The sequence below is a fragment of the Macrobrachium rosenbergii genome, chromosome 3, assembly GCF_040412425.1.
Source record: "Macrobrachium rosenbergii isolate ZJJX-2024 chromosome 3, ASM4041242v1, whole genome shotgun sequence".
Classification (NCBI taxonomy): domain Eukaryota; kingdom Metazoa; phylum Arthropoda; class Malacostraca; order Decapoda; family Palaemonidae; genus Macrobrachium; species Macrobrachium rosenbergii.
In genome coordinates this window covers 73659229-73682470 of record NC_089743.1, presented here as the reverse complement: position 1 = coordinate 73682470, position 23242 = coordinate 73659229, and the positions used below count along the sequence as shown (strand labels likewise).

Below are 23242 nucleotides of genomic sequence, written 5' to 3'. Positions count from 1 at the left end.
GATTTTTTATTTTTATTTCAGCTTGTGATGTGAACAGGGCTGACAGGATTTGGGTATTCATGTATAGTTTTTGTAATGCTTTCAACATTCAGGATCTCTGGCAAGGTTGCAATAATTCTAGAAAATGTTTGTGTAATGCTGGACTGCTTGGTCTGTTTTCTTTTGCAATGGTTGAGTATTTGTAATGGTTTTACTATGGGTTATGTTAAATGACTTTATTTTTATTTGGGCGTTAGTCGAGAGAGCGTAACTTTTTTTTTTTTTTTATTTGCTCACGACCAGAATCGACGAAACCATGGTGTTTTCATTGCCTCTTTAAGTAACAGGTCAAACCAACCAAAACGGTGCTATACATTTATAAAATTTGTTTTATAACCCATTCCTAAAGACTAACATCCAATTAAATCTCCTACTTAACACAGAACTGTCAAATCCAAGCTATTTTCAATCACGCTTTTTAGTATGATATTTTGAGGTAATTATTCCTACTTCTGAAAACATTCGTAACAAACACAATCATGAAAAACCAGAAGAATCAATATTTTGTCAAAGAATATATAAAAAAAAATCTAGCGTTAACATTTACGCCTTTGAAAGATTTAAGGTTTATGCTGGGTCCGCTGGTACAGTGGCTAGTGTCGTGGTGGCCACTCAGATGTTGCGGGTTCGCTTTCCCCCAGGTCGATGAAAAATCACTGGATCTTTTCTATGATCAGTTGCTGCTGCAGTGTGGGGTCAGAGGTGGGAGGTTGAAACCAACATTCTTTGGAAGCTTGAATTTCAAGTCAACCTGTGTGCTTGTTCCATGTGAATAGATTTCATCTATGAAACAATAATATTAATAATAAATAAAATGTGAAGTAAATCATTAGCTTCAAGTATAAAAACCCAAGGGAGAGCTCAAAAAGGCTCCAGGTAAAACTCTGAGGGAGCTTCAAATAGATGTAGTTCTCCATACAAGAGAAGAAAAAAGGGGAATGGTGAAGATATACAGATGTATGAATAGTGACAGTTGAACAGAAAACAAAATGAAAAAAACTGACGTCGCCTGAAAAATTCAGAAATAATTGAAACCCACTGATCTAGAATTCTAGATATACTGTACAGTGAATCGGGCTCTAGGGCTCTCTCTCTCGAACCGGGGTTACCATTGGACAACTAATCATCGATCCATTGGATTCCAAACAGCCAACGTGACAAAAGAAGAAGAAGAAGAAGAAGAAGAAGAAGAGGAATGTATCCGCACACGATGAACTTCCTATGAGAGGGGGAGCTATAAATAACTTTTAAAAGAGTGCTATTACTGCTGCGCTTCGAGCCAAAGCTGATTACCTATTCACAGGAGCGGTGACGGTTTTAATTTGCAGTTGTTTTTCATTCTCGTCAACGGGAATGGAAAAATATATAATTCCAAGGCAGAATCCGAGCTATACGAATACATAAATATCCAGAGTAGGATCATCATATCAGACTGAAGGGTTATATATAGGGCAAAGCAACCCTTTTACAGTGAACTGTAACACTACAATTTTGTCCTCCAACACTTACCCTTTCCCCTCCCCCTCTCTTCATATTCTTCCTTATTTCTATTTCTTCTTCCTCGTCTCTTTTCCTCAAGAGATGAGAGAAGAGACTTGAACTAAACCCTCTTGGATTTCTAAAGGTTTAAGTCTGAGGTGATTCAAATGTCGACAGATGGACGTACGAATCGACGCGGCTACAAGAGCGCTCGTGGGCGCCAAGTTACAATGGTGTTTATGCTTTGTTGATTAGATGTAGACCTTTACTGCCAGGTATTTACACTATAAAGTGACTTGTTGTTTACTGCCAGGGCAAATGACATTTTCCTCGTCTTTCGCAATGTCATTATTTTACTTTTATGAATACCAAGCCAGCGGGATGCTTAAGGAAGTAAGAAGAGATGGATCCAGCAGATAAAACCTCTTGTACTGCGCATCCTAATACTTTCGTCGCGGCCGTTGGTGTTGAATGATATGGTTAGACAGACTTTCATCCACCCGCTGGGGTTACCTTGAGGTTAGAAATAGAGGTTGTCCGAAGGTAAGCCCTCTTCCGAGAGAGCCCGAGCCCTGCTATGTATCGATTCGCAAAGCCAAGCTCAAGGCAGATGCATGACGATTTCAAAAATGGTTTAGATTCGACAAGGCATTCACTATTTTCACGGTAGTTTGCTAAAACAGAAGCATCTGAACTGCCATGTTTAGAAATGTCGGTCTGCGGTCAGTCACAACAAATGTAATAACGAACTGAAGGACATATGTACAAATTACTTGAAAATATTCTTAGATACCATTGTAATACAAATTAGGTTAAAAGTAAATGATAAAATCCTTAATTTATTATGAACATGGCATGAAACGGAAGCAAACGAATATTATTGTGTCTTTTCCCGATTTTTCTGAAGAGGAACGTCTGCTGGCTCTGCCAGAAAGCAGGTTTTCACCATCCAGTTCAAACCGGTTTCCCAGCGCTGGGAACCAGAAAGGCGACGGGAGAGCGGAATCAACCATATTAATCAATACGAGACTCCACGAACGACAGGAATTACTCTCATTTATGAGGATTACTTATTTGTTAATGCATATCATGCAAGAGGGAAGTAATTAAGACGAACTATATTCAAAGGAAAATACACCTTTCTTGGCTGTATTTGCTGCTGTAGGACTGCCTGTAGAACTTCTCCGGATGAGTTTTTGAGAGCTAAGATTTTACTTCACATGGTAATAGTCAGCCTAGCGGTGACAAGCTTCATTCATCCTGGATTAAAATCTTGCAGTGGAAGCGCATGCACGTCCAAATATGCTTTCAAGCATACGTGGGCCGTATTTAACTTCCTGTTTTAGTCACCTCCGACAGAAACTCGCGTATAAATTCGAGATGAATATTGACTACACCCGTGGCCTTCGAGTTATTTGATGTAGACGATAAGTGTAGTTAAGTCGATACCCGGAGACAAAGTGCCGGATTATATAAAGTGACTCCCCCAAAGGGCAACAGCTCAGAGCGAGAGATCTATTGCTCGTCCGTCAATACTTCTTGATACGAAAGAGCACACGAATGCCGAGCCCTCATTGGTGGTCACGTAGAACGCCATTCGTTAAATGGTGCATACAGAGAGAGAGAGAGAGAGAGAGAGAGAGAGAGAGAGAACCTCTACTGTAATGGTGTAGTTCTTCTCAGGAGAAGTGACATGGACAGAATTCCTATTTTTATGTATTATATATTAGCCTATATATCACACATATGACAAGAATAATAATTAATGAGATATAGACATGATGTAGAGTGACTGCAATTCTTGATATGGCTTTTTAGTTGATGTCGATGATCAGTGAACATGTCGTGACTGTAAATAGAATCAAGAATCCTTTATCTAACGCCAACAACTTTATCAAGTTGTAGAGCAAAAGAATCCTTTAATAACTCTCCTAAATACCAACTAAATCCTACTTTATTTTCACATCTATCCTTGTAAAATAAAACGGCGGAGAAGTTCAAGACTGGACTGACGGTAGACACATCCGATTAATAAAATAGCAGCCGAAATGTCGAGGATAGCAGAGACTTACCAGGACTTTCAAGCTTCTATAAGGTCAATAGAATACTTGTTGTGTAACCCATCCCTAATGCGTGTTATATATCTATCTATTCGTGTGTGTGTATATATATATACACTATATATATATATATATATATATATATATATATATATATATATATATATGCATGAGTATATTCTACATTTTGGTTAGACCCAGTCCATTTCTTCATTAAATTTTTCCCCGTATTTACTTTTATAGCAGGCTCAGGTTAGTTAACGACATTGAGCTCGTCCTGCCGGTTTCTGTAGCAAATATACTGAAGCACACGTAAATACTAAGAGAGTTGTTAGTCCTCGCTGCAACAGCTAAATTTTTCTTTCTTAAAAAAAAATTAATCTTCAATTAGTGAACAACTGCGGTAGCTTCATTTTAACAAGTTGATAATATGATAACAGCCACTGAGGAGGTCGACGATTCTCATTCACTGAAAACGAAAGTGAGAAATGCTGTCTTCAATGAGTAGCTCCAACCAGAAGCTCTTCTTAGCTACCCAGTCACTGGGATTTAACATTCACCCAGTCCATTCAAAACAGAAACGAACAATTCATTCCTCAGGCGAAAGCCATATCTATTCATCCCTTGAGACTTCAGCAGTCATTCCTCTCACCCTGTAAACAACGCCAATTTCATACACTTTCCCCTGAAGGACGTCTGGATAAGTTCCTGATAGGGACAGTGGGACCAGACTGTCCCTGAAGAAAATACAGGGAGTGATATGATAAGGAACCCCAGAAGTGCCCGTTGGAATTGATGGGGCTCAGCCAATATAAATTATCATGATTTTTTCCTGAATTTTAAAAGGGGGTCTTATCTCTCACCACCTCCAAATCGTCCGCAGGCCTTAGCTGTCGCCACAGCTGTTTCCCCACACGACTTTGCTTGATCTTTGGCAAGGAGCACACAAGCAGCCGGGCGACAAATGTCGGTTTAAACCTTAGATATGAATTAACTGGATATGCGTTACTTCAAAACCAGTGTTGCGCCTTAATTGCATGCTTTAGAGTGCTATCAACATGAAAGATAACCTTTTATTAATAAAGCTAATTCGAAATTAGGCAAACCTTGCCCCTTTAGTCGAGATAGCCAGTAAATTTACTGTAAGCTGCCACTTTCATGAAATCTGTTAACAAATGGAGGCAAAACCCAGTACAGAGTTTCTGAGATCTCCACACTAGAAGGGTTTATGGATTTTCTTTGAAATGGTGAAATGTGTGCCTTATGAATATCAAACGAGATTTCTTAGCAAATCTCTGCAGCAAATAACCTCGCCAACCTCTTCCCTGCAGGGGACTCTGAGCGACCGTAAACAGACCTCTTGCGGAATAACAGGTGCGCCTCAAAATACTTTCGCATCATAAATTGTGTTCTTCATTAGTGAAGCGCAGGTTGGATAACGTAAGCGTTCGTTCAAAATAATCTTATTTTGTCTGTGGTATCAGATCTATTTCGAGCCAAGCAAATTCATACACATTTTTCTTCTTCTACAGGAAATTAAAATTTATTCCAAAATTCACCTTCAGTCGCCTAGGCATAACTTGGTTTTATACGCTTCACCTGATTTTTTTTTTTTTATTAAAGAACTCATGTGGCGTCGTAACATTTAGTGTTGTACGTGATATTTCTAACATATATATATATATATATATATATATATATATATATATATATATATATATATATATATATATATATATATATATATATATATATATATATATATATATATATATATATATCATCACACACATACGTGTATGTGTGTTTGTGGAGCTTTGCGCGCGCGAAAGGGAGCTGAAGTAGAAAACTCTCTAGCCGGGCAATAAATAACTGTAACGGCAGACATCCACACCCTACAGATCTTCCGAGAAGAGCAGTTTAAAACTTGACGAAAAGAAGGCCCGAGGTATGGATGGATGACTCAGGGAAAACGAGGGTTACCTCCACCAAGGCATCTGTTATTTTTACAGATCTGTTTACAGAGGCGTCCTCCAAGCTTCTTCCCATGACGTAAGGAAGAGAGAGAGAGAGAGAGAGAGAGAGAGAGAGAGAGAGAGAGAGAGAGAGAGAGAGGATGTCCTCGGTGAGGTGCTGGTTCAAAGGGAAAGGAGGAACTTTGAGGTGAGAAGGCTTTTGATGAATCCGCTTTGATTATGTCACTTCGGTCTAATTTTGCTCATCACTTGTGGGGACTGCCTTGGGGTTTTTGGCGGATTGAACGAGGATAAGCTGCTATTATTATTATTATTATTATTATTATTATTATTATTATTATTATTAACACTATCGTTGCAGCTGCTAATACTACTATTACTGGAGAAACAAATCCACAGTCCTGTCTATGTAGAAATATATTTAGATTTAAAGCATCTCGACAGCTCTCTGTTTAGCTTTATTTCAAAGTATATTTGTACACATACTTAACTGTGAATTTGTTTCTCCATTTTCGGACTCTTGCTACTAAGAGTATTTTGTAACTACTATTATTACTCTCATCATTTACAGCAGTGGAAGTACCACCATCAGGTAAACTGATATTCAGTTCACACGCGAGAAATGTAAATAAAAATTCCCCACACCCAAAACAAAATTACCTGAGGTCACCTCTTTTTAGAAAATTAATAACTACTCCAACGTGATTTCGCTCCGTTACCTCGTATTTACGTTGAAAAGGACCTTCTTCAAGTCCTCTGAGAGGACTTCGCAATGAAGAGCCACATGAAAGTAATGATACCTTTTGAATGATAAGAAGACGATTACATTCCAAATACGTATGTCGCTAATATTAGCGCCACCTTTCCTTGAGAGCGCATTTATTTTTAAGACGACGTAGAGTGAGTAATACTACGTTATTTATTCATAAAGCGATCTTGAATTATCAATAGCTGGCATAAAAGTAGTACATAATTGCCTATTGATAACTCCTTCCATAAACCATTTTATAATTAGTATATATAGGCGTAACTTGCGTAAAACAAAAGAAAAGAAGCTTCAATTAGTTATACGTTACTATACCATAACAATGAATTAAAATCAGTACTAAAGCTCGCCACAGAAACTAAATTTATTGATAAACTATTCATGAGACAAAATGCAGCATCTCATTTTTAGATAACCTTCAAATACGTAAGCAGAAGACAGCCATAAATTAAATTAGTATAACATTAGGTCCCTGATTAGGGTAACTGAAATGCAAGTAATACTCTAGTGTCCTAAACTCAAGTTGTACATGACTAAGTACTTCCCAGTTGAACGAGGACAAAAACTTAGCTAACTTCAAGAGACCTTGTTGATAATGTAACTGAAGACATAAAAAGTAAAATAATAAAAATACGATAATGAAAAAAACTTGTTTTCCTATGGTACGAATATTTAGGGGAATTCTGGCAGGAATGTTTATAAAAAGCATTACCATCTTAAGAACTGTGGAGTTATTAAGACTCAGTTTCTTATTTTGCTCCATGGCAAATTAAACCTTCGGCTCCAGAGTAACCCATTCTTATAAAGGTGAAAGGTTCAGCGCTTAAACTCTAAGCTCGTGAAATTATACAGCCGGATTTAACGTATCACCAAGTCCGGGGTTGCAAAGTTTGATGAGTTGGCACAACGGTTCATTAGGTGGATTTAGAGACTTCCCATATGTTTATTTGAAAAAAAAAATTAAAAAGGAAATAAGTTCACATGAGTGAAAATACACACACACATACACACACACACACACACACATATATATATATATATATAGACAGTATGTATTTAGTGCGAATGCTCCTACGCTCAAAACATACCCATCAATGTGTTTATTCTTTTGCAACGCTCGATAATTTTAAGTTTTGGTCATTCCTCTTATTCTTGAGATTGCGGCCTTACATTTTTTGGGTAAAATTGTGTGTATATATACACATGTTTTTTGTATAATATATAATTATTTTTATATATATATAATGATATATAATTATATATATATATGTATGTGTGTATATATATATATATATATATATATATATATATATATATATATATATATATATATATATATATATATATATATATATATAAAGTATTGTATAAATTAAACATAGCACGCTGGTGTTTTGTCATACCCTCGCAGATAAAGGTTAAATGGGCGACTCTCCATTGTGGCTGATTGACTCATCTCGTGGCCCTCTTCTCTGCACGTTGTTTTCCAATTATGGTTCCTCCGCTATCAAATGTATTGTACCTCTAACATTCTTTTATTTTTCCTGGTTTAATAATTATTGCCTCAATATTCTTCCCATTTTCCTCAGAAAATGAACGACAGATATACTTTAATCTAGAACTTCTGTTATATTAATTGTCAATTTTGTTTTAATATGGAGGTACGGAGCAATTCACGTCTTTTCATGATCTGTGTGATTAAATTTGTTTAGTTCACAACAATACAAAGGAAACGTAAATCGAAGAAACTTGTGCTACTGGTTATGGGGGACGGAATTGGCAGAATTTGTAGCATGAAACTGGTAACAGGACAAATGAGGTGATAAAAATAAATATAATTTATATACCGTATACATACATACATACATACATACATACATACATACATACATACATACATACATACATACATACATATATGTGTGTGTGTATGTGTGTGACACCGCGGTACAAGTGCGCCACTATTGGATTCGTTCGTCTGAACGTGAAGTTCTCCTGGTTCAGCCACCTTGCTTATTTGAGCCGATTCCGGATTAAGCAACAGTCATAAAATATGAGTCGATTTGTGCCACGTACTAGGCGGCAGCAGCAGCCGTATTTATCGTGTCCTGTCACGTATCTGCTGTGAGCCAACGTGCCTTAATGTATGTCATGTACCGTATTCATCGACTCCTTCGGTGGTATTTTTATGCAACTCGGTATGCGGCACAAAGATCCATGGGGGTGATGAGTCAACCGTCTTCCAATCGTCTGGGACTATTATTAGTTGCTTTCTCTTTTGTATAAAGGAACCAGAGATAGGTAAAAATAAATAGGTACAATATTAGCAAAATCAGACGAAAACGGTGTACAGACAGCATGGAATTCCTTGATTAAGATTATGCCATTTTTCATTCCCATTGTATATAAATTGCTTATATATAATAAGCCTTGTTCTTTTTTACGAGTCTTTTGTTATCTAATTGAAAGACTTGATCTTAACTGAGTTTAGGAGCACTACATACAAGACACATGACCAAAAAATGTTCCCCTTAGCTGTGAATGTTTTGGTTGTAAATAATTTTAATAGGATCGTAATGTTCTCACTTATGAAAAACGTAGGGATACCTTCCTCTTCAGTTTCAAAGCGCAAAGCCAACAATAATAATAATAATAATAATAATAAAACTATTATTTGTAAAAGATAAAAACAGACTCTCGAACACCTTTCAGTAATGGCAAAGTAAACACTGACGAGGAACACCATTCAGGTGTTCAAACGTCGTCGTTTTTTATCTTTTACGAAAATTACAATTTATTTATACAACTGCGGATTTTCTTTCTACAGCTGAATCACGACGTAGTGAATTTCTTAGTAATAATAATAATAATAATAATAATAATAATAATAATAATAATAATAATAATAATAATAATCTGTACTTGGAACCAGCAAAACCCGATATAGAAACAACCACAACTTTATACATAAATTTACAACCACTGATCTTTCTCCTAAAGCAGGTAACAACGGTATTAACCCGGTATGTGTTCGCCTTTATCACCTATTCCGTGGTGCTAGTATTAAAGATGGCGGAAGCTCCTTGGGACGTCGTGTATAGTACTAGCCCCCTCGGTGATCAAAGTATTGCATACACCCATTTCTATATTGTGTGGTCGACAAATGATTAATAAACGATATCTGCGTGCGGCCGTCTACTGTACTTAGCATGAGTTTACCCGGAACTTTGACAAAAGTGGATACATGCCGGGTTGATACCGGCAACAACTACACCTCTGTCAACGCAAAGAAGCAAGAAAGACCGCCGTTTTATTACCGGGACTTTAATAACTTGTTCATGGCTCCTAAGACGACTTGAAATCCAGGAAGCGAGCGCAGCGGGGGATTAGTCTCCCGAGAAATATGAGAGGCGTATGTGAAGTGGGGAGAAAAACAAGGAGCACGAGAAAAAAAAAAGTGAGTAAAATGGAGAAGTGTTGCTTTTGCTTTGGCAGTTGCGTTGACGGGCGCCTCCTAAAGCAGTTACGTGCGGTAACCGCTGCGCTTGATACTGCAAGTGTTACGCGTTTCTTGTAACGATCTCCCTCGCCACACCTAGCTTTACGTCGAATGCGTTTTAGCGCAGCGTACGTTTTCGGAAGCAATTGTTACAATGCATTACTACGCATTTAATAATTTGTTAAATAATTTTTCTTTACTGATAACTGACCTCTTCTGCCTGTATTTCTTATCACCTTCTGTCCCTGCTATTCAATGTACACCATATTCTTTGGAAGCTTGAATGTCAAGTCAGTGGTTCCCGCGAACTTGTTCCATATGAAAAGGGTTCATCTTCAGAATTATAATAATCATAACATACTTAAATAACCTTCATAGCTTGTATCATTTATTAAATCTACTTCAAAGACTTCATTTCAATAGGGGTTTCATAACTGCACTTGCATGTTCTCAACAGCTGTGAATATTGCGTTTGTAAGTATTTTGTATATGATCGGAATATACTGGCATATGCAAGATGCTGGGAAACCTTCCCTAGCGCAAAGCCCCTAATAATAATAATAATAATAATAATAATAATAATAATAATAATATGCCCTCTTAAAGAGGATGGCTGCTTCGTGCGAATTAACCTTATAGTAAATTGAGTCTTTTCAGTTTTCTAGATGACTCGCTTCTCTCTCTCTCTCTCTCTCTCTCTCTCTCTCCTCTTTTTTCTCCAGTATGGCTTAAGGACTAAATTAGCCAAATGGACAAAGAACGCCGTTCGTGACAAAAGTAATTCTGAGATATTTTTTCAAGAACTTGCAAGATCCGAATGCCATTAAAAAGAATTTTTGTTGGAATAGTGTTGAAACTTGCATTCTTCTGAAAATTCTCATTGGAACCTTAGAATGCGTAAATTATTATTATTATTATTATTATTATTATTATTATTATTATTATTATCGAAAGACAACGACATGAACAGATTTCCAAATGTACGGTCGACTACAAGAGGATAATTTATTTAGAATAATGGTCAGAAACATCTTTCAACTTTTGATGATGAAATAATACAAAGAAAAATGATTTCCTGAAGAATTATCTTTCTTCACCAGGGTCCAAGGCACTTCCCTAATGAAGCGTTGAGTAAACACAGTAAGTGCTTCGAAGCTTGCTTCGAAGAATGCAAAAGAGCAGTGTCTAATTGTGCGAAGTCTTTGTGGTTTGGTGTCCTTAATGGCCGGTTTCTGGGCTCGCTGGAGAAACTGGTCTAGCTCAAAGTGCTAAAAAAAAAAAGTAAAAATGTCAAAATGACTTGTTTTACTTTTTTTTAAACAATTGTGACACAAAAGAAGAATAGGCATGAATAAGTGAACATGAAAACATACTAAGACCTCAGTTCAAATAAAAACTGCTTTCGTCATAGCACTTCTACACCACGTGATACGCCCAAGATACTGACCAACCAGCTCTCGTATCTGAGGGGTGTAGTGAAAGCGAAGGCCAATTAAAACCGCTCATGACCTTATCTTGACGAATCACAAACCCGTTTGCCCATCATGCCCCCCTTAGCCCAAGACGGAATGGCTTTAGCTTTCCACAATTGGCTACTGCCGAGTTCCCCGAGCACGTGGGTTACCCGTGGGGTGTACCAAATCGCCCATGTGCGCTCGTCGTGGCTGGACAAGTCGTGGTCATGGAGTTAACACTCGGAGAAGCGTGGTAGGTTCAGCTTACTTATGCCAAAGGGTTACTCCCGGCTAGCCTCTATCCCGGCGACAGTTATTCGGCAATGTTGAGCAGGCATCAATTAATTCTCTTGTTTTTTTTTCTTTCTCTGCTGTTTTTCACAGTTTTCCATGTAAGGCATTGGACGGAGTACGTTGAACCACACAGATGTGTGCAGACATGTTGACATTTATGGCTGGAAAAGGAACTGGGATCGTTAGATGTCCTCGTTGTTTTTTTCATTTTTTTTTTTTTTTTGCCGTTTTTGTGTACCCGTCAACAACAGGATTGTATAGGAAAAAATTATTCACTTATTCCTTATCTCTCCATAGTACATGTTCTAGTGGCACAATGAGGTCTTGGGTACACTTAAAAGAAACAAAAAAGTATTTAGGAGACGATTTAACCACTGTTTACAGTTTGCTATGTCCCCAAGCTGAATTAAAGGCTGCAATCATTCACTCTACTGTAGCTTATCCAACTTTCGAAATCGGGTAAAAGTTTAGCATTAGGGTACACAGCCATCTTTTAATTAATTATTTTTTTTATTTATTTATTTTTTATTTTATTTTTTATTTTATTTTTTTTTGCCTTACTTGCCTTTCTATCGTTTCGGTACCATCTCTCTTCTCAGCCGGGCAAGTAGATCATATGTGTCTCGCTTCGAGTTGAGCTAATTTGCTCCCGGAAAAGAGCAGCTGCGGATGCCGCTCAGAAAGATACTTATCACCAATCTAACACATCCAGAAAATGGAAATCTCTTACCGAAGGAGAGAGAGAGAGAGAGAGAGAGAGAGAGAGAGAGAGAGAGAGAGAGAGAGAGAGAGAGAGAAGTCAAAACGTCCTTGTGGTCTTCAGTTGTACTGGTCCTTTGCCTTTATATCTCAGTATACTTCAGCTATGCCTGTGGTCATAATCTCCGAAAACCTTCATCACGATGACACTTCGAATAAGATATTCGATAAGAAATTGTGATTATGGAAGCGATATTAGATGCTGCAGTCCTACATTCATTAGAGACGGTATTGGTGGGTTAATGAGCTATGACCCCGTTTGAGATTAAGCACAAATGTTGGGTATGAACACAAGCGTCGAAGTGGCTGTTCACTATTTCGGCAGTCAGTAAGATGTACCACAAACGGTTAAGAACAAATAAATTCAGAGAGCATTCTGTTCTCTCTCTCTCTCTCTCTCTCTCTCTCTCTCTCTCTCTCTCTCTCTCTCTCTCCCATTCCAAATAAAGCAAAGGAATTGCAGAATCAGTGCGTGGACAACAGAAACATGCATAAGCGGGGAGGAATACTTTCGAAAGGCAAACATGACTCTCCATTTTCCGCTCTGTTGTTGCTGCATGCCTTGACCGCAGAAACGCAGCTTAAGGCCGAGTGCCATACAATCTCGCAATATTTTACTCAACAAATTATCTGTAAAAGAAGGTGGTACATTTTTTGCAAGAGTATTTTCACTAAAAATGACTGTTCTTCAATGGAGGCCTTCGTGCGCGCGCATACACTTCTTGACATACAGAAGAAACTGTGGCAAGTTGTAGAAAACGACACTGGCGCCACTTGATTACAGGCGTCACATGAGAATTATGTCCAAGTCATACTTAGTGTCCTTTTACATTTTGGGGGGAATGTCTGATGTGTATCATCACTCGAAGTGCAATGTTCTTTTCTCTATTTTAATGAAAGTCCTTCGAAGGACTGGGCACAGTTATTTTGTTATGTAATACGACAGTAGCAGCAAGTGAGAACATAATAACAGGAAATGACGAAATAGCAAGCTGCGGAATGCAACATTTCTGACTGACAGCCACACGAGCTTATTATATATTCAAAAGGGAGCATAAGGGGTGCAAGCCTACAGCAAGGCAATGACCAGGGAACATACAAGATCCGGAGAGAGAGAGAGAGAGAGATTTTCTAGAGTGAAGATTCCTCCAAACTTAGACTTAAATCATCGAAACGAAATGACAAGAGTAAAAACTTTTAGTTTTATACTGTAACCGAAAAAGATTTCAATATCTCCGTTAGGGCAGCTCTCTCTCTCTCTCTCTCTCTCTCTCTCTCTCTCTCTCTCTCTCTTTTTCTTCTTTTTTTGCTGTCAAGATGCATATATAAGTGGCGACAAGTTTTTCTCACAAGCAGACAAAAAAGACTTTAATCAAGGAGACGTTGCTCCATTTCTGACACCTCTGCTTTGTAACGTTCAGTGAGTAAAATGGCCTCGAAACGTTTTCGTATTATGTTCTTTAGAGAAATTATTTCGCAAGTTTTTATGCTTTCCATTCTTTACAATATATATATAATATATATATATATAATATATATATATATATATATATATATATATATATATATATATATATATATATATATATATATATATATATATATATATACACACACACACACATACACACACACACACACACACACACACACATATATAATATATATATATATATATATATATATATATATATATATATATATATATATTCACAACGCTTGAAAGTCACTTTCACCCTACAAAATGCTTTCAGCACATTTTCGTTTTTACAATACCTTCTCATTTTCAAAAGTTTTCCGTGCATTCTTATGGTACGATCGATTTGCAATTTACTTCTCGATGCGGTTTCATGCTATTTCCTACCTGTTATACCGGGAATCCTTTTTACTGCACTTCAACGACCAAGTAGAACGCTATTCTAATCGAAGCAACTCCCACTATAAATGTAAGAAGTTATCAGGCAACCGCAGTTGCATATCAATTTAAAAAGCATCGCCCGCCTGTGTTGTCAATAAATCGATAAATGCTTTTTTCCAATCCTAACTTCGCTGAATGTTTTAAACAAAAGGCACGTCGCTTCCAAGCCGCATTCACAATGTAATGTCTTCTGCCGATGTTTCTAGTGTCTGCATTCTGAAAGCTTTTTGAATGTAGCATCAACGTCGACATTTCAGCCATGAACACAAACACCAACTGATGCTGATTGTGTACCGACGCAAGAGCAAAAATAGTTACAAAGCCCGATGTCATAACAGCGTAAGTGATGTGTTTTGATAAACGAAAACACACTGTCGGTGGTTGGGCGAAATTTGCATTGACTGCAACATGGTTGAATTGCTTGTCAGTTGCAATCTATTGTGATTTTGCGACCCGGCATACTGCATTATACCCAGTGGAAGGGGAAAGAGCACTCGGACACAAAAAATACCAAGGCTATAGTCTGGGGGTTTCTGAAAGTTATGCAGTAATTGCAACTGTAATTTTCCCCGAGGTTCATTGACTTTGCTCCGCTCCGCGTATGTAGTTCTCTTGTTGTCAGCATCGGTTTAATTTCTACAAATACAAATTTAGTATAAACAGGTTGATTTAAAATTAGACGATGAAATGAATGACTGACAACCAGCTGCTAAAAACTATCTGCAACACTTCCACGAAGTTGATCTTTCCAAATTTGCAAAACATAGTCAAACCATTTGCAAACTCGTTCATAAACAATGATAGCCGTTTACTTACGAATTCAGTACATCCATCTACTGTTCATAGAACCTTAAGTAAACATAACAATTATTGTCCCCAAGAGTGTTCTTGAAACACGCTCGTAGCTCAACAAAAGTTAATGACTTATTCTACTCCATTAAAGTATTATTCGACTCTACGCAAGTAGACACCTCCTCGCTACATCTAATACGCATTCCGGCTTAGACATTCCTGTTGACTTGCATTTAATATTTCATAACTGGTTGTCGCTGGCAAAAGCAGTGTTGTCTCGCTCCTAAAAAACATTTCGAAATTTGACATGGTTCTTTTTTATGTCGATTCTGTAGATGAATACGAGAAATGGGATGTTATTCCTACATAACTAATCGCATAATGCAAGGGCGCGTGTTTCAAGGTTTAGTGACTGACAACAACTTCGCAAAGAAAATGTAAACTTTATGAGGTTCAAATCCTTTTACCTTTCTATGAGGTTAAAGGATTATCATCTTGTTACTTAGTACAATGTTTTTCAGACATCAACATTTCATAGAACATAGTCCTCCAAGAAAATAAAAGTCTCACAGCTTGGTTTACCATGCCAGCCATGGCACACACAATTATTAGGGAAGCCGAGTCATTAGGAACAAAGTGCTGTAAAACAAACAATGGGCGTCAAATAACCACACGCAAGTATCAACGACGGTCTAGAGAAGTGCTACGCAGTTCAGCTTGAAATAACAAGCGAGTAACACCTTTTTTTGGACGGAAAAAATCAATTAACCTTTGTTGAACCTTACGTGAAAAACAAGTCATGCCATTCACTGAATATTCAGCATTTGGCAAATAACAGTACTATTAGAGAGAAAATAACCAAAGCAATCTTAATGCTTCTCCTTATAAGCCATAAGCATGTTACCAAGGGTGTGCACTTCTTATTAATGAATGAAGCAGAATCTAATTGAACTTGATAAATGCGACTATCACTTAGGTCGAATCGCGATAGGGAATTGTGCCCTAATCTAGGTGGCGGTACAAGGTACGGGTTTGGTTTTAGTTACAAACCTGAATACTGAATACAACGCAGTACATTCTGAATTCTAATAGTAAAGTTAACTGCTCTCTAGTTGAATTCTCAATGTATCTGTACATACCGCATTGGTTATGTCTAGAAACTGTATCTAGCCTCTGCCCTTCTGAAGCCTGCCTCTCTGAAGGGGAAAAAGGGATATATATATATATATATATATATATATATATATATATATATATATATATATATATATATATATATATATATATATATATATATATATATATATATATATATATATATATATATATATATATATTATGTGCGTGTACATATTTATATGCACGTATATCTATATACTGTAAAACGGTTAACGCACCAATGCATACACAGACATTTTGTGTGCGCAAGTACTCGACTATCCCACTGTATTAATAATTTTAAATTCATTTATGCTCAAAACAATCCCGAAGTTTCTTTGTTCGCCTGACACCTGGTTAACTGTTTACGAACTAAGTATACAAAACCAAGATCGTCAAGGAAGACCTCCATTTCTCCTACATAAGGTCATTCGTCCCGAGAGAGATGCCCAGCAGAACTCATGACTGCTAGTGTGACCTCGAACTTTGATCTTTTGGGTATCTTTCACATATGGCGGGTAGGTGGGGGAACGCGGCGAGTTTTTCAATGCGGGTCTTGTAGGTAGTTTCTGAATACGGAACACTAATAATGTGCTGGGTCCAAGAATTAAAATACATGTAGAATTTGTATATATTATTAATGCACATGAAAGCGTACATACGTAATGTATAAATATGTATGCATATATGCTTTATGAATACAAGTGTGATAATGTTTACAAGCACATATATATACAATTTATACATACATATATATATATATATATATATATATATATATATATATATATATATATATATATATATATATACAGTATATATCTTCGAAGGACTTCCACATACTTGAATCTTTTAATGTTAAGTTCTATTCTTTTGTCTTCATCATCCTTCGTTCCTCTAACAATTAATTCTAACCTTCGAATACCGTACAAAAGAATCCAGACCTAATGCTCTTCGTCAAACCCAATCGAAATTTAAGTCTTTAAAAGTTCTGATCAGTTTTTGTTCTGCTTTTTATTTCCCGATGTACTGATAAAAGCCTTCTATAAGAGTCGAGGTTTTCTTTTGATTGTGTGACATTTGCATCGAAGGGAAATTTCCCGCGTACTTGCAAAAGATTCGCTTTTGGGTGAGACGCCGAGACAATCTGGTCACCCAAGGTAGCCGAGGGACCACCCTGCTGACTAGCTACTAGTAACTCCCATGCCCGATACCCATACCCGAAATCAACAGTTCAGGCCCGTCTCGACTCTCGTACCCAGGCGACGTCGGTTCTTTGCTTTAGATGAAGCCGGTTTTGTGCCAGCACGGCCCCCTGCCCTGAGGCATGTTGGGTAAGGTGTTGAAGGGGATAAGAGCTCTGAAGTGGACCTCTGGATGTGCAACCGACGGAGACGTAGGCGAAGTACATAATCAGGCGTAATAACCCTCCCCTACTCACGAAGACCGTGTTTCTGTCTCAGCCCTTCCACCCGCCACCACCCTGTCTCCATCCTCCCTGCCCAGCAACCATCTCCCCCATGACCTCTCGAAGGAGTCCTTCGAAACCCTGAAGCCTTATAGTATACAATACTTTCCCCAAGGATACTTCCCTTTAGGGATCAATGTGTGAATTAAAGTCTCTCATCTTTAGGCTACTCCGGGTGTTTGCATGTGTTTATGGTCCTTGGCGTCGCAGACGTTATGATAATATTTCCGTAAACAATGACGTAAAGGTCCAAGCATCGGCCGTGACCTGCTTTTCTGCCTCTGCAGTTGCTAAATGCGCTTCGTTGTATCAGGCATCACGACTTCGAAGGGGATTATTATCGAGCTCCTTTTACGACGAGGAAAGGTTTTGTACCTTCATAATAATCAGTCATATTCTTGTTGTTGTGGTAATTATAGTTCCCTCATGTACTGCACCAGTTGAACTATAAATGCTACACCGTAATAAAGAAAAAAAAATCGCCAAGGTCATAACACACTTTATAACAATGTTTGTTTCTTATAACTTGGCACGAAAGTGGGAAAACTCCTCGATACAAAATATGGATATTTGATAGTCTTCCATACTAATACCCTACATAAAATCAGACAGGGAACTAATGACCAGTAATTATCAGTATGTCTGGCGGAAGCTAATTAGTAATCATTTTGTTCTCTTCAATTCAAAACCACAATGAGGGACAGGAAGGGCGGTAAATGACTCATTGATCATGTGATAAAAGAGATGCCAATTTGTCGTTATTCCCCTCTATCAGTGTGATGTTGCCATTTTCTGTTCACTGCAAATGTGATAGCTATAGCAATGAAAAGTTAAGTGAAGGAAAAATTTATATTTGATTTGGAAACGATTGACAAAAGGGTTGCGCTATTGTATCTTACTTGAAATGAGGCTGACAGCGAGATAGGCAACAATTTTTAAATCTGGCATTCTATCTGTTATTAGAACTGAGATTCGGTTTTGATTTTTGTAAGTTTTCGTTAAATCATCAACCTTGTAACTAATAAAAAAAAATAAATAAATGAAGTCAAACTGCAACCCCACGACTGCACGACAATAAATCGATAAAATGCAAGACAACAAACTGTATGTACACAGATAAGGAAGAACTGACTCAGTCAGTCACAAACGCGCGCACAAAAGAATCAGGAAAATAATGCGAAAAAAACATTTCTATTAAACGACTTGAGCGGTCGTAAACCATCATGCGCAAATATACCCCAGGCGAAGAAAACAATTACTATGAAGGAAAAAAATGTAAACTGAAACGGACTGAATGGCATGAATCGACCTTGAAAACTGACAGATCGTCGTCGTTGTAACAACTATTCACCTACAGTTTGTTGATGTTCCATACATTCTTTCCCTTTCTATAATACAAGCAGCTATGAAACTATAAAGTTAGAGCCTTCGACCATATTGTAACCACAAAGTTAACTAAGCATAGTAAATCAGAAACCGAAAATTCCTAACTTTCAGTGACGCTTATTCTTTCAAACAAATTGTGGAACAGAAGCCATAGTAGATTAAACAGCCGTATCTTTAGTATCAAATACTCAAGTGAATGCCTAGATTAGATTCGATGTCGATGACCATGTCAGCTGTGATGCTAGTTTGTGATACCAAATCATTCAGTCTTGATCGGGGATGAAATATCTCAGAATTAGTTCATCGTAACTTGACTGACGTCACAGTATCGAAGGTTAAGCCAAATGTGATCTCAAGTACCCCTACCCTTTCTTCAATAAATGTGTTGCACCATCAGTGTCAACAAGTTCAAAACAAGAGATTCTAACCATTTTTAAAATGTTGCTGGACTTTTATGCGGCTGTTCTTTTTATAACGCGAGAAGTAGGTGTTGACTTTCAGTTATTTTTAAATCGATTTAGTGACGTATCTTGCCCTCCCCCGGGGCCCCTTTTCCAGGTCATGTAAATTCAATAAACGTTGCTCATATTTCTCGATGGTCAACTTATTGAGGCCAGTCCTGCCCTCTTGTGATATCTCCCGAGAGAGAGAGAGAGAGAGAGAGAGAGAGAGAAATATTGCGGTTGGATCTCTCCTGCTCATCCACTTTACCAGACCATCTTACGTAATTGCATAATATACTGGTAACTCGTTGATTAATCGTTGGCGACGTATTTTCGGAATTCGCTGGTCTTTCAGAGCCTCCTCACGAGGAGCCGTGGGCATTCTCATTCAGTTCTGTGATTATGAATTTTCTCACATAATGGGTGCGAACGATGTTATTGTATCTCCGTGATATGCTTCATTGATGCGGGCATATAATAAAATGATCACGTAAGTGCCTAGCAATACCCACTGACTCGATATAGAATATTTTTGTGAGATATGCTTTCTAGTGTTAACCAGCTCCACTGAGCTGGCGGGTATTTGTGTCAAAAAGAGTCAGGGAATGACATCACCCTTTGTAAGCGGGTCTATTTTTTCCCTGAACTTAATCCCCACAAAGCAGTACTCTAATACAGTTCTCTCGTATAAATTACGAAAATAAGTCTTCGGTTAATATAACGTCCTTATGATGAAATATGACAACCAGACGGAAAAAATTATCTGAAGTTCTGAATGAAATCGGCATGACAAAGGCTTGCCTGTTGAACAGAGATGACAGGTCATTAATAGATGTGAAATTTATGAAGAACACAAAAATATAAAAAAAAAAGTGGGGGGAACTGTCAATGACATTCAAAAGCAAGACTTTATGAGACAAAACAAAGTGAAATGTATGATACATATGAAACGGCACTGAACTGGGCCAGGTGATAACAACAATGAATGGAACAAGACAGTGAAAAATGAAATGAAGTGTGAGACAACATGAAGAATGGGGATTATCCAACCTTAAAATATAGATGGCATGCTTAATAATGAAATGGACGGAATATGAGGGTGAAGAAGATTGGCTGAATACAGAGTGAAATACACTCGATGCCTAAGGAAATTTAGGATGAAATAAAATACGAAAAATGAGTGAAGATTGAATAAATAAAACTTTAAATGAAAAAGTTTTATCTTTTATCTCATCACATCACAAAGGATTCCACATCATCAGTGAACGAAGAAGAACAATGGTTTACAGAAAATCTGTAGGCAGTAGCTCATATAACAACCATGACGAAATATTACAAAAAAAAAAAAGGGCAGATTGACATTCTAACTCTGAGAATTACTTTGATCTCACTAACGACAAGGGCTGTACACACAAATGAGAATGAGCTCTGATGATTCAGTTGGCATCACTTGTGATGTAGGAAGAAGAATAGGTAGTGGCAGTGATGGCTGTGGGTGGGGGAGTGAGGGTGTAGGAGGGAGTAGGAGGAGGTAGAATGGGAATAGCAGGAGAGAATTTCTTTATTGGACTTACCTTTGACTCTGTTTCGTCGAGGCAGACGCAAGCAGCCCTCCTGATGTAGCCTTCGTCATCCAGTAACCTCGATTTCGCTTTGTCCGAAGTTTTGGCGTTGTTTTTGTTGTTCTTGGTGGCCCCGGGGGAGGCGTTGGCTTTGTAGTTGCTCTTGCTGTTGTTGTTGGTGTCGTTGGAAAGCTGTCCAAAGCTGTTGTTGTTGTTGTTGTTGTTGGTGTGTTCGTGCATGTAACCAGTGAGGGGCGCCTGTGTAATTTCCCGTCCGGCTGTCGTCGAGGACGACGACGCCTCAGAAGAAGTGGAGGAGTCGCTGTTGTAACTCTCCTCGGTGTCAGAATTCATACAGAAATCGTCGGTGCTGATGCTGATGTCACTGCATTCGCTGCTGACGCTGACTCTTTCCCTGCCGTAAGAAAAGCCATTGCTGCTGTTCTTGTTGTTGTTCAGATCTGATTCGAGCCAGTACTTGGAGGATGGTGGTTCGTTCCTCCAGACGTGGCCTGGCCATGAGGAGCAGGTCGAATCGACCGAACCGATCTGATGGGGAAGCAAAATGTTGCTGCTTTGATGGAATGGTGATGACGAGTAGGCCATGTCGCTGTCATCCGGGGAAAAAGATGATTCTTGCACAACTTTACACTGCATCTTGCTTCGAATTTATCAAGGAAGAAGAAAATAAACAGTAGGAGATTTGTACTTGAAGATGAAAGAAAGAGATCCTTCGAAGAGGGGAGGGGGTTTGTTACTCTTTACCTTGGGTCATGTTAACCTCTTGAAGTCAAGTGTCCGGTAACGACTTCTGGTCGCCATGAGGATGGTGAATTGGTGAAAGTTTTTGTTTCGGAGGTTGTTTGAAAAGAACGATAAACAGCTACTGCTGTTTCTCACCAGTGATACCGGGTGGTATGATTTTCCCGAAGTAACAACACAGTTATAGTCCCGTTTCTCAAGGCGCAAGTCTGTCCCCAACGCAAGTGTCACTCCGCAGGCCTGCAGTCTATGTAGTGGATGTTAACGTCTCGGGCACGTGTAGTATACTGACAGCCGATGCACGGTGCAATCTTCTCCTCGACTCGCCAGAGCTCAGCCCGGCCAAACACACTCCCTCTTTCTCTCTTTCCCCCAAAACCCACCCACGGCCCAAAACACACTTACACACAAACACACCTCCCGAACTCCCCCCCGTTAGCCAGCCAGCGACTTTGCCAATAGCTAACTTGACCCAACCCCCTCGATGACGTCATGGTCGACACACCAGCATCGCGCTCCACCTTCACCACCAAAACAATAAACCCTTTGGCAATCCTGCTGGATTCACTCACATTTGCGTATTAAAACGTTTCAGTTCATTGTCCATTATAATGTGATGATAAATATTCCGAGTGATTAATTCTTTTGGTGTATAACGGTTGTCAATATTAGTCTATCTACGCGGACACGATGTAGCATATATACTGAATAAATATGAATGTGGCAGTGACAGTCGGTCGTCTTGTTTTTTCCATAAAACCAGCTCCTGGCAGGGGAAGTGGTTTCGCAGTGATATTTATATATTTATATATTTTCTATATAATAGATATATATATATATATATATATATATATATATATAGAGAGAGAGAGAGAGAGAGAGAGAGAGAGAGAGAGAGAGAGAGTTGAGTTGGGGACAATGTGGTTCTTACACATACACATACACACACACACGCATATATATATATATATATTATATATATATATATATATATATATATATATATTAGAGATATAGATATATATATAGAGAGAGAGAGATATAGAGAGAGAGAGAGAGAGAGAGAGAGATAGAGAGATATATATATATATACAATGTGGTATAGAGAGAGAGACACACACACACACATACAATATATATAATGTGGTTATTACACACACACACACATACATATATATATATATGTTTAAAAAAAACACTGGCGATGCAAGTTAGCGTAATATGTCGTATTTATCACCTTGTGTCGGCATGAGCTTATACTTTAGTGAGTATTCATGTAAACAGACAATATTCTCGTTTGCTCTCACAAGGAAAAACAAAACATAGAAGAGTTCTAAGAAAAAGACAAATCAAAAGGAAAGTATTTTAGGAAAAGTAAAGGGCAGAGCAAAGATAAGAGTAATCGAGAGCTAAAAATCTCAGTGAAC

General features: G+C 38.1%; 1 protein-coding gene across 1 annotated transcript in view; it reads right to left on the bottom strand.

The window, feature by feature from the left end:
• The window catches only part of LOC136825765 (diacylglycerol kinase A-like), a 43402-nt gene extending 21157 nt beyond the window's left edge, over positions 1–22245 (bottom strand). The window contains exon 1 of the mRNA XM_067082617.1: positions 21066–22245. Coding sequence (XP_066938718.1) covers positions 21066–21710 — 645 coding nt within the window. The 5' untranslated portion in view covers positions 21711–22245. The remainder of the gene's footprint in view (positions 1–21065) is intronic.
• Positions 22246–23242: the final 997 nt, after the last annotated feature.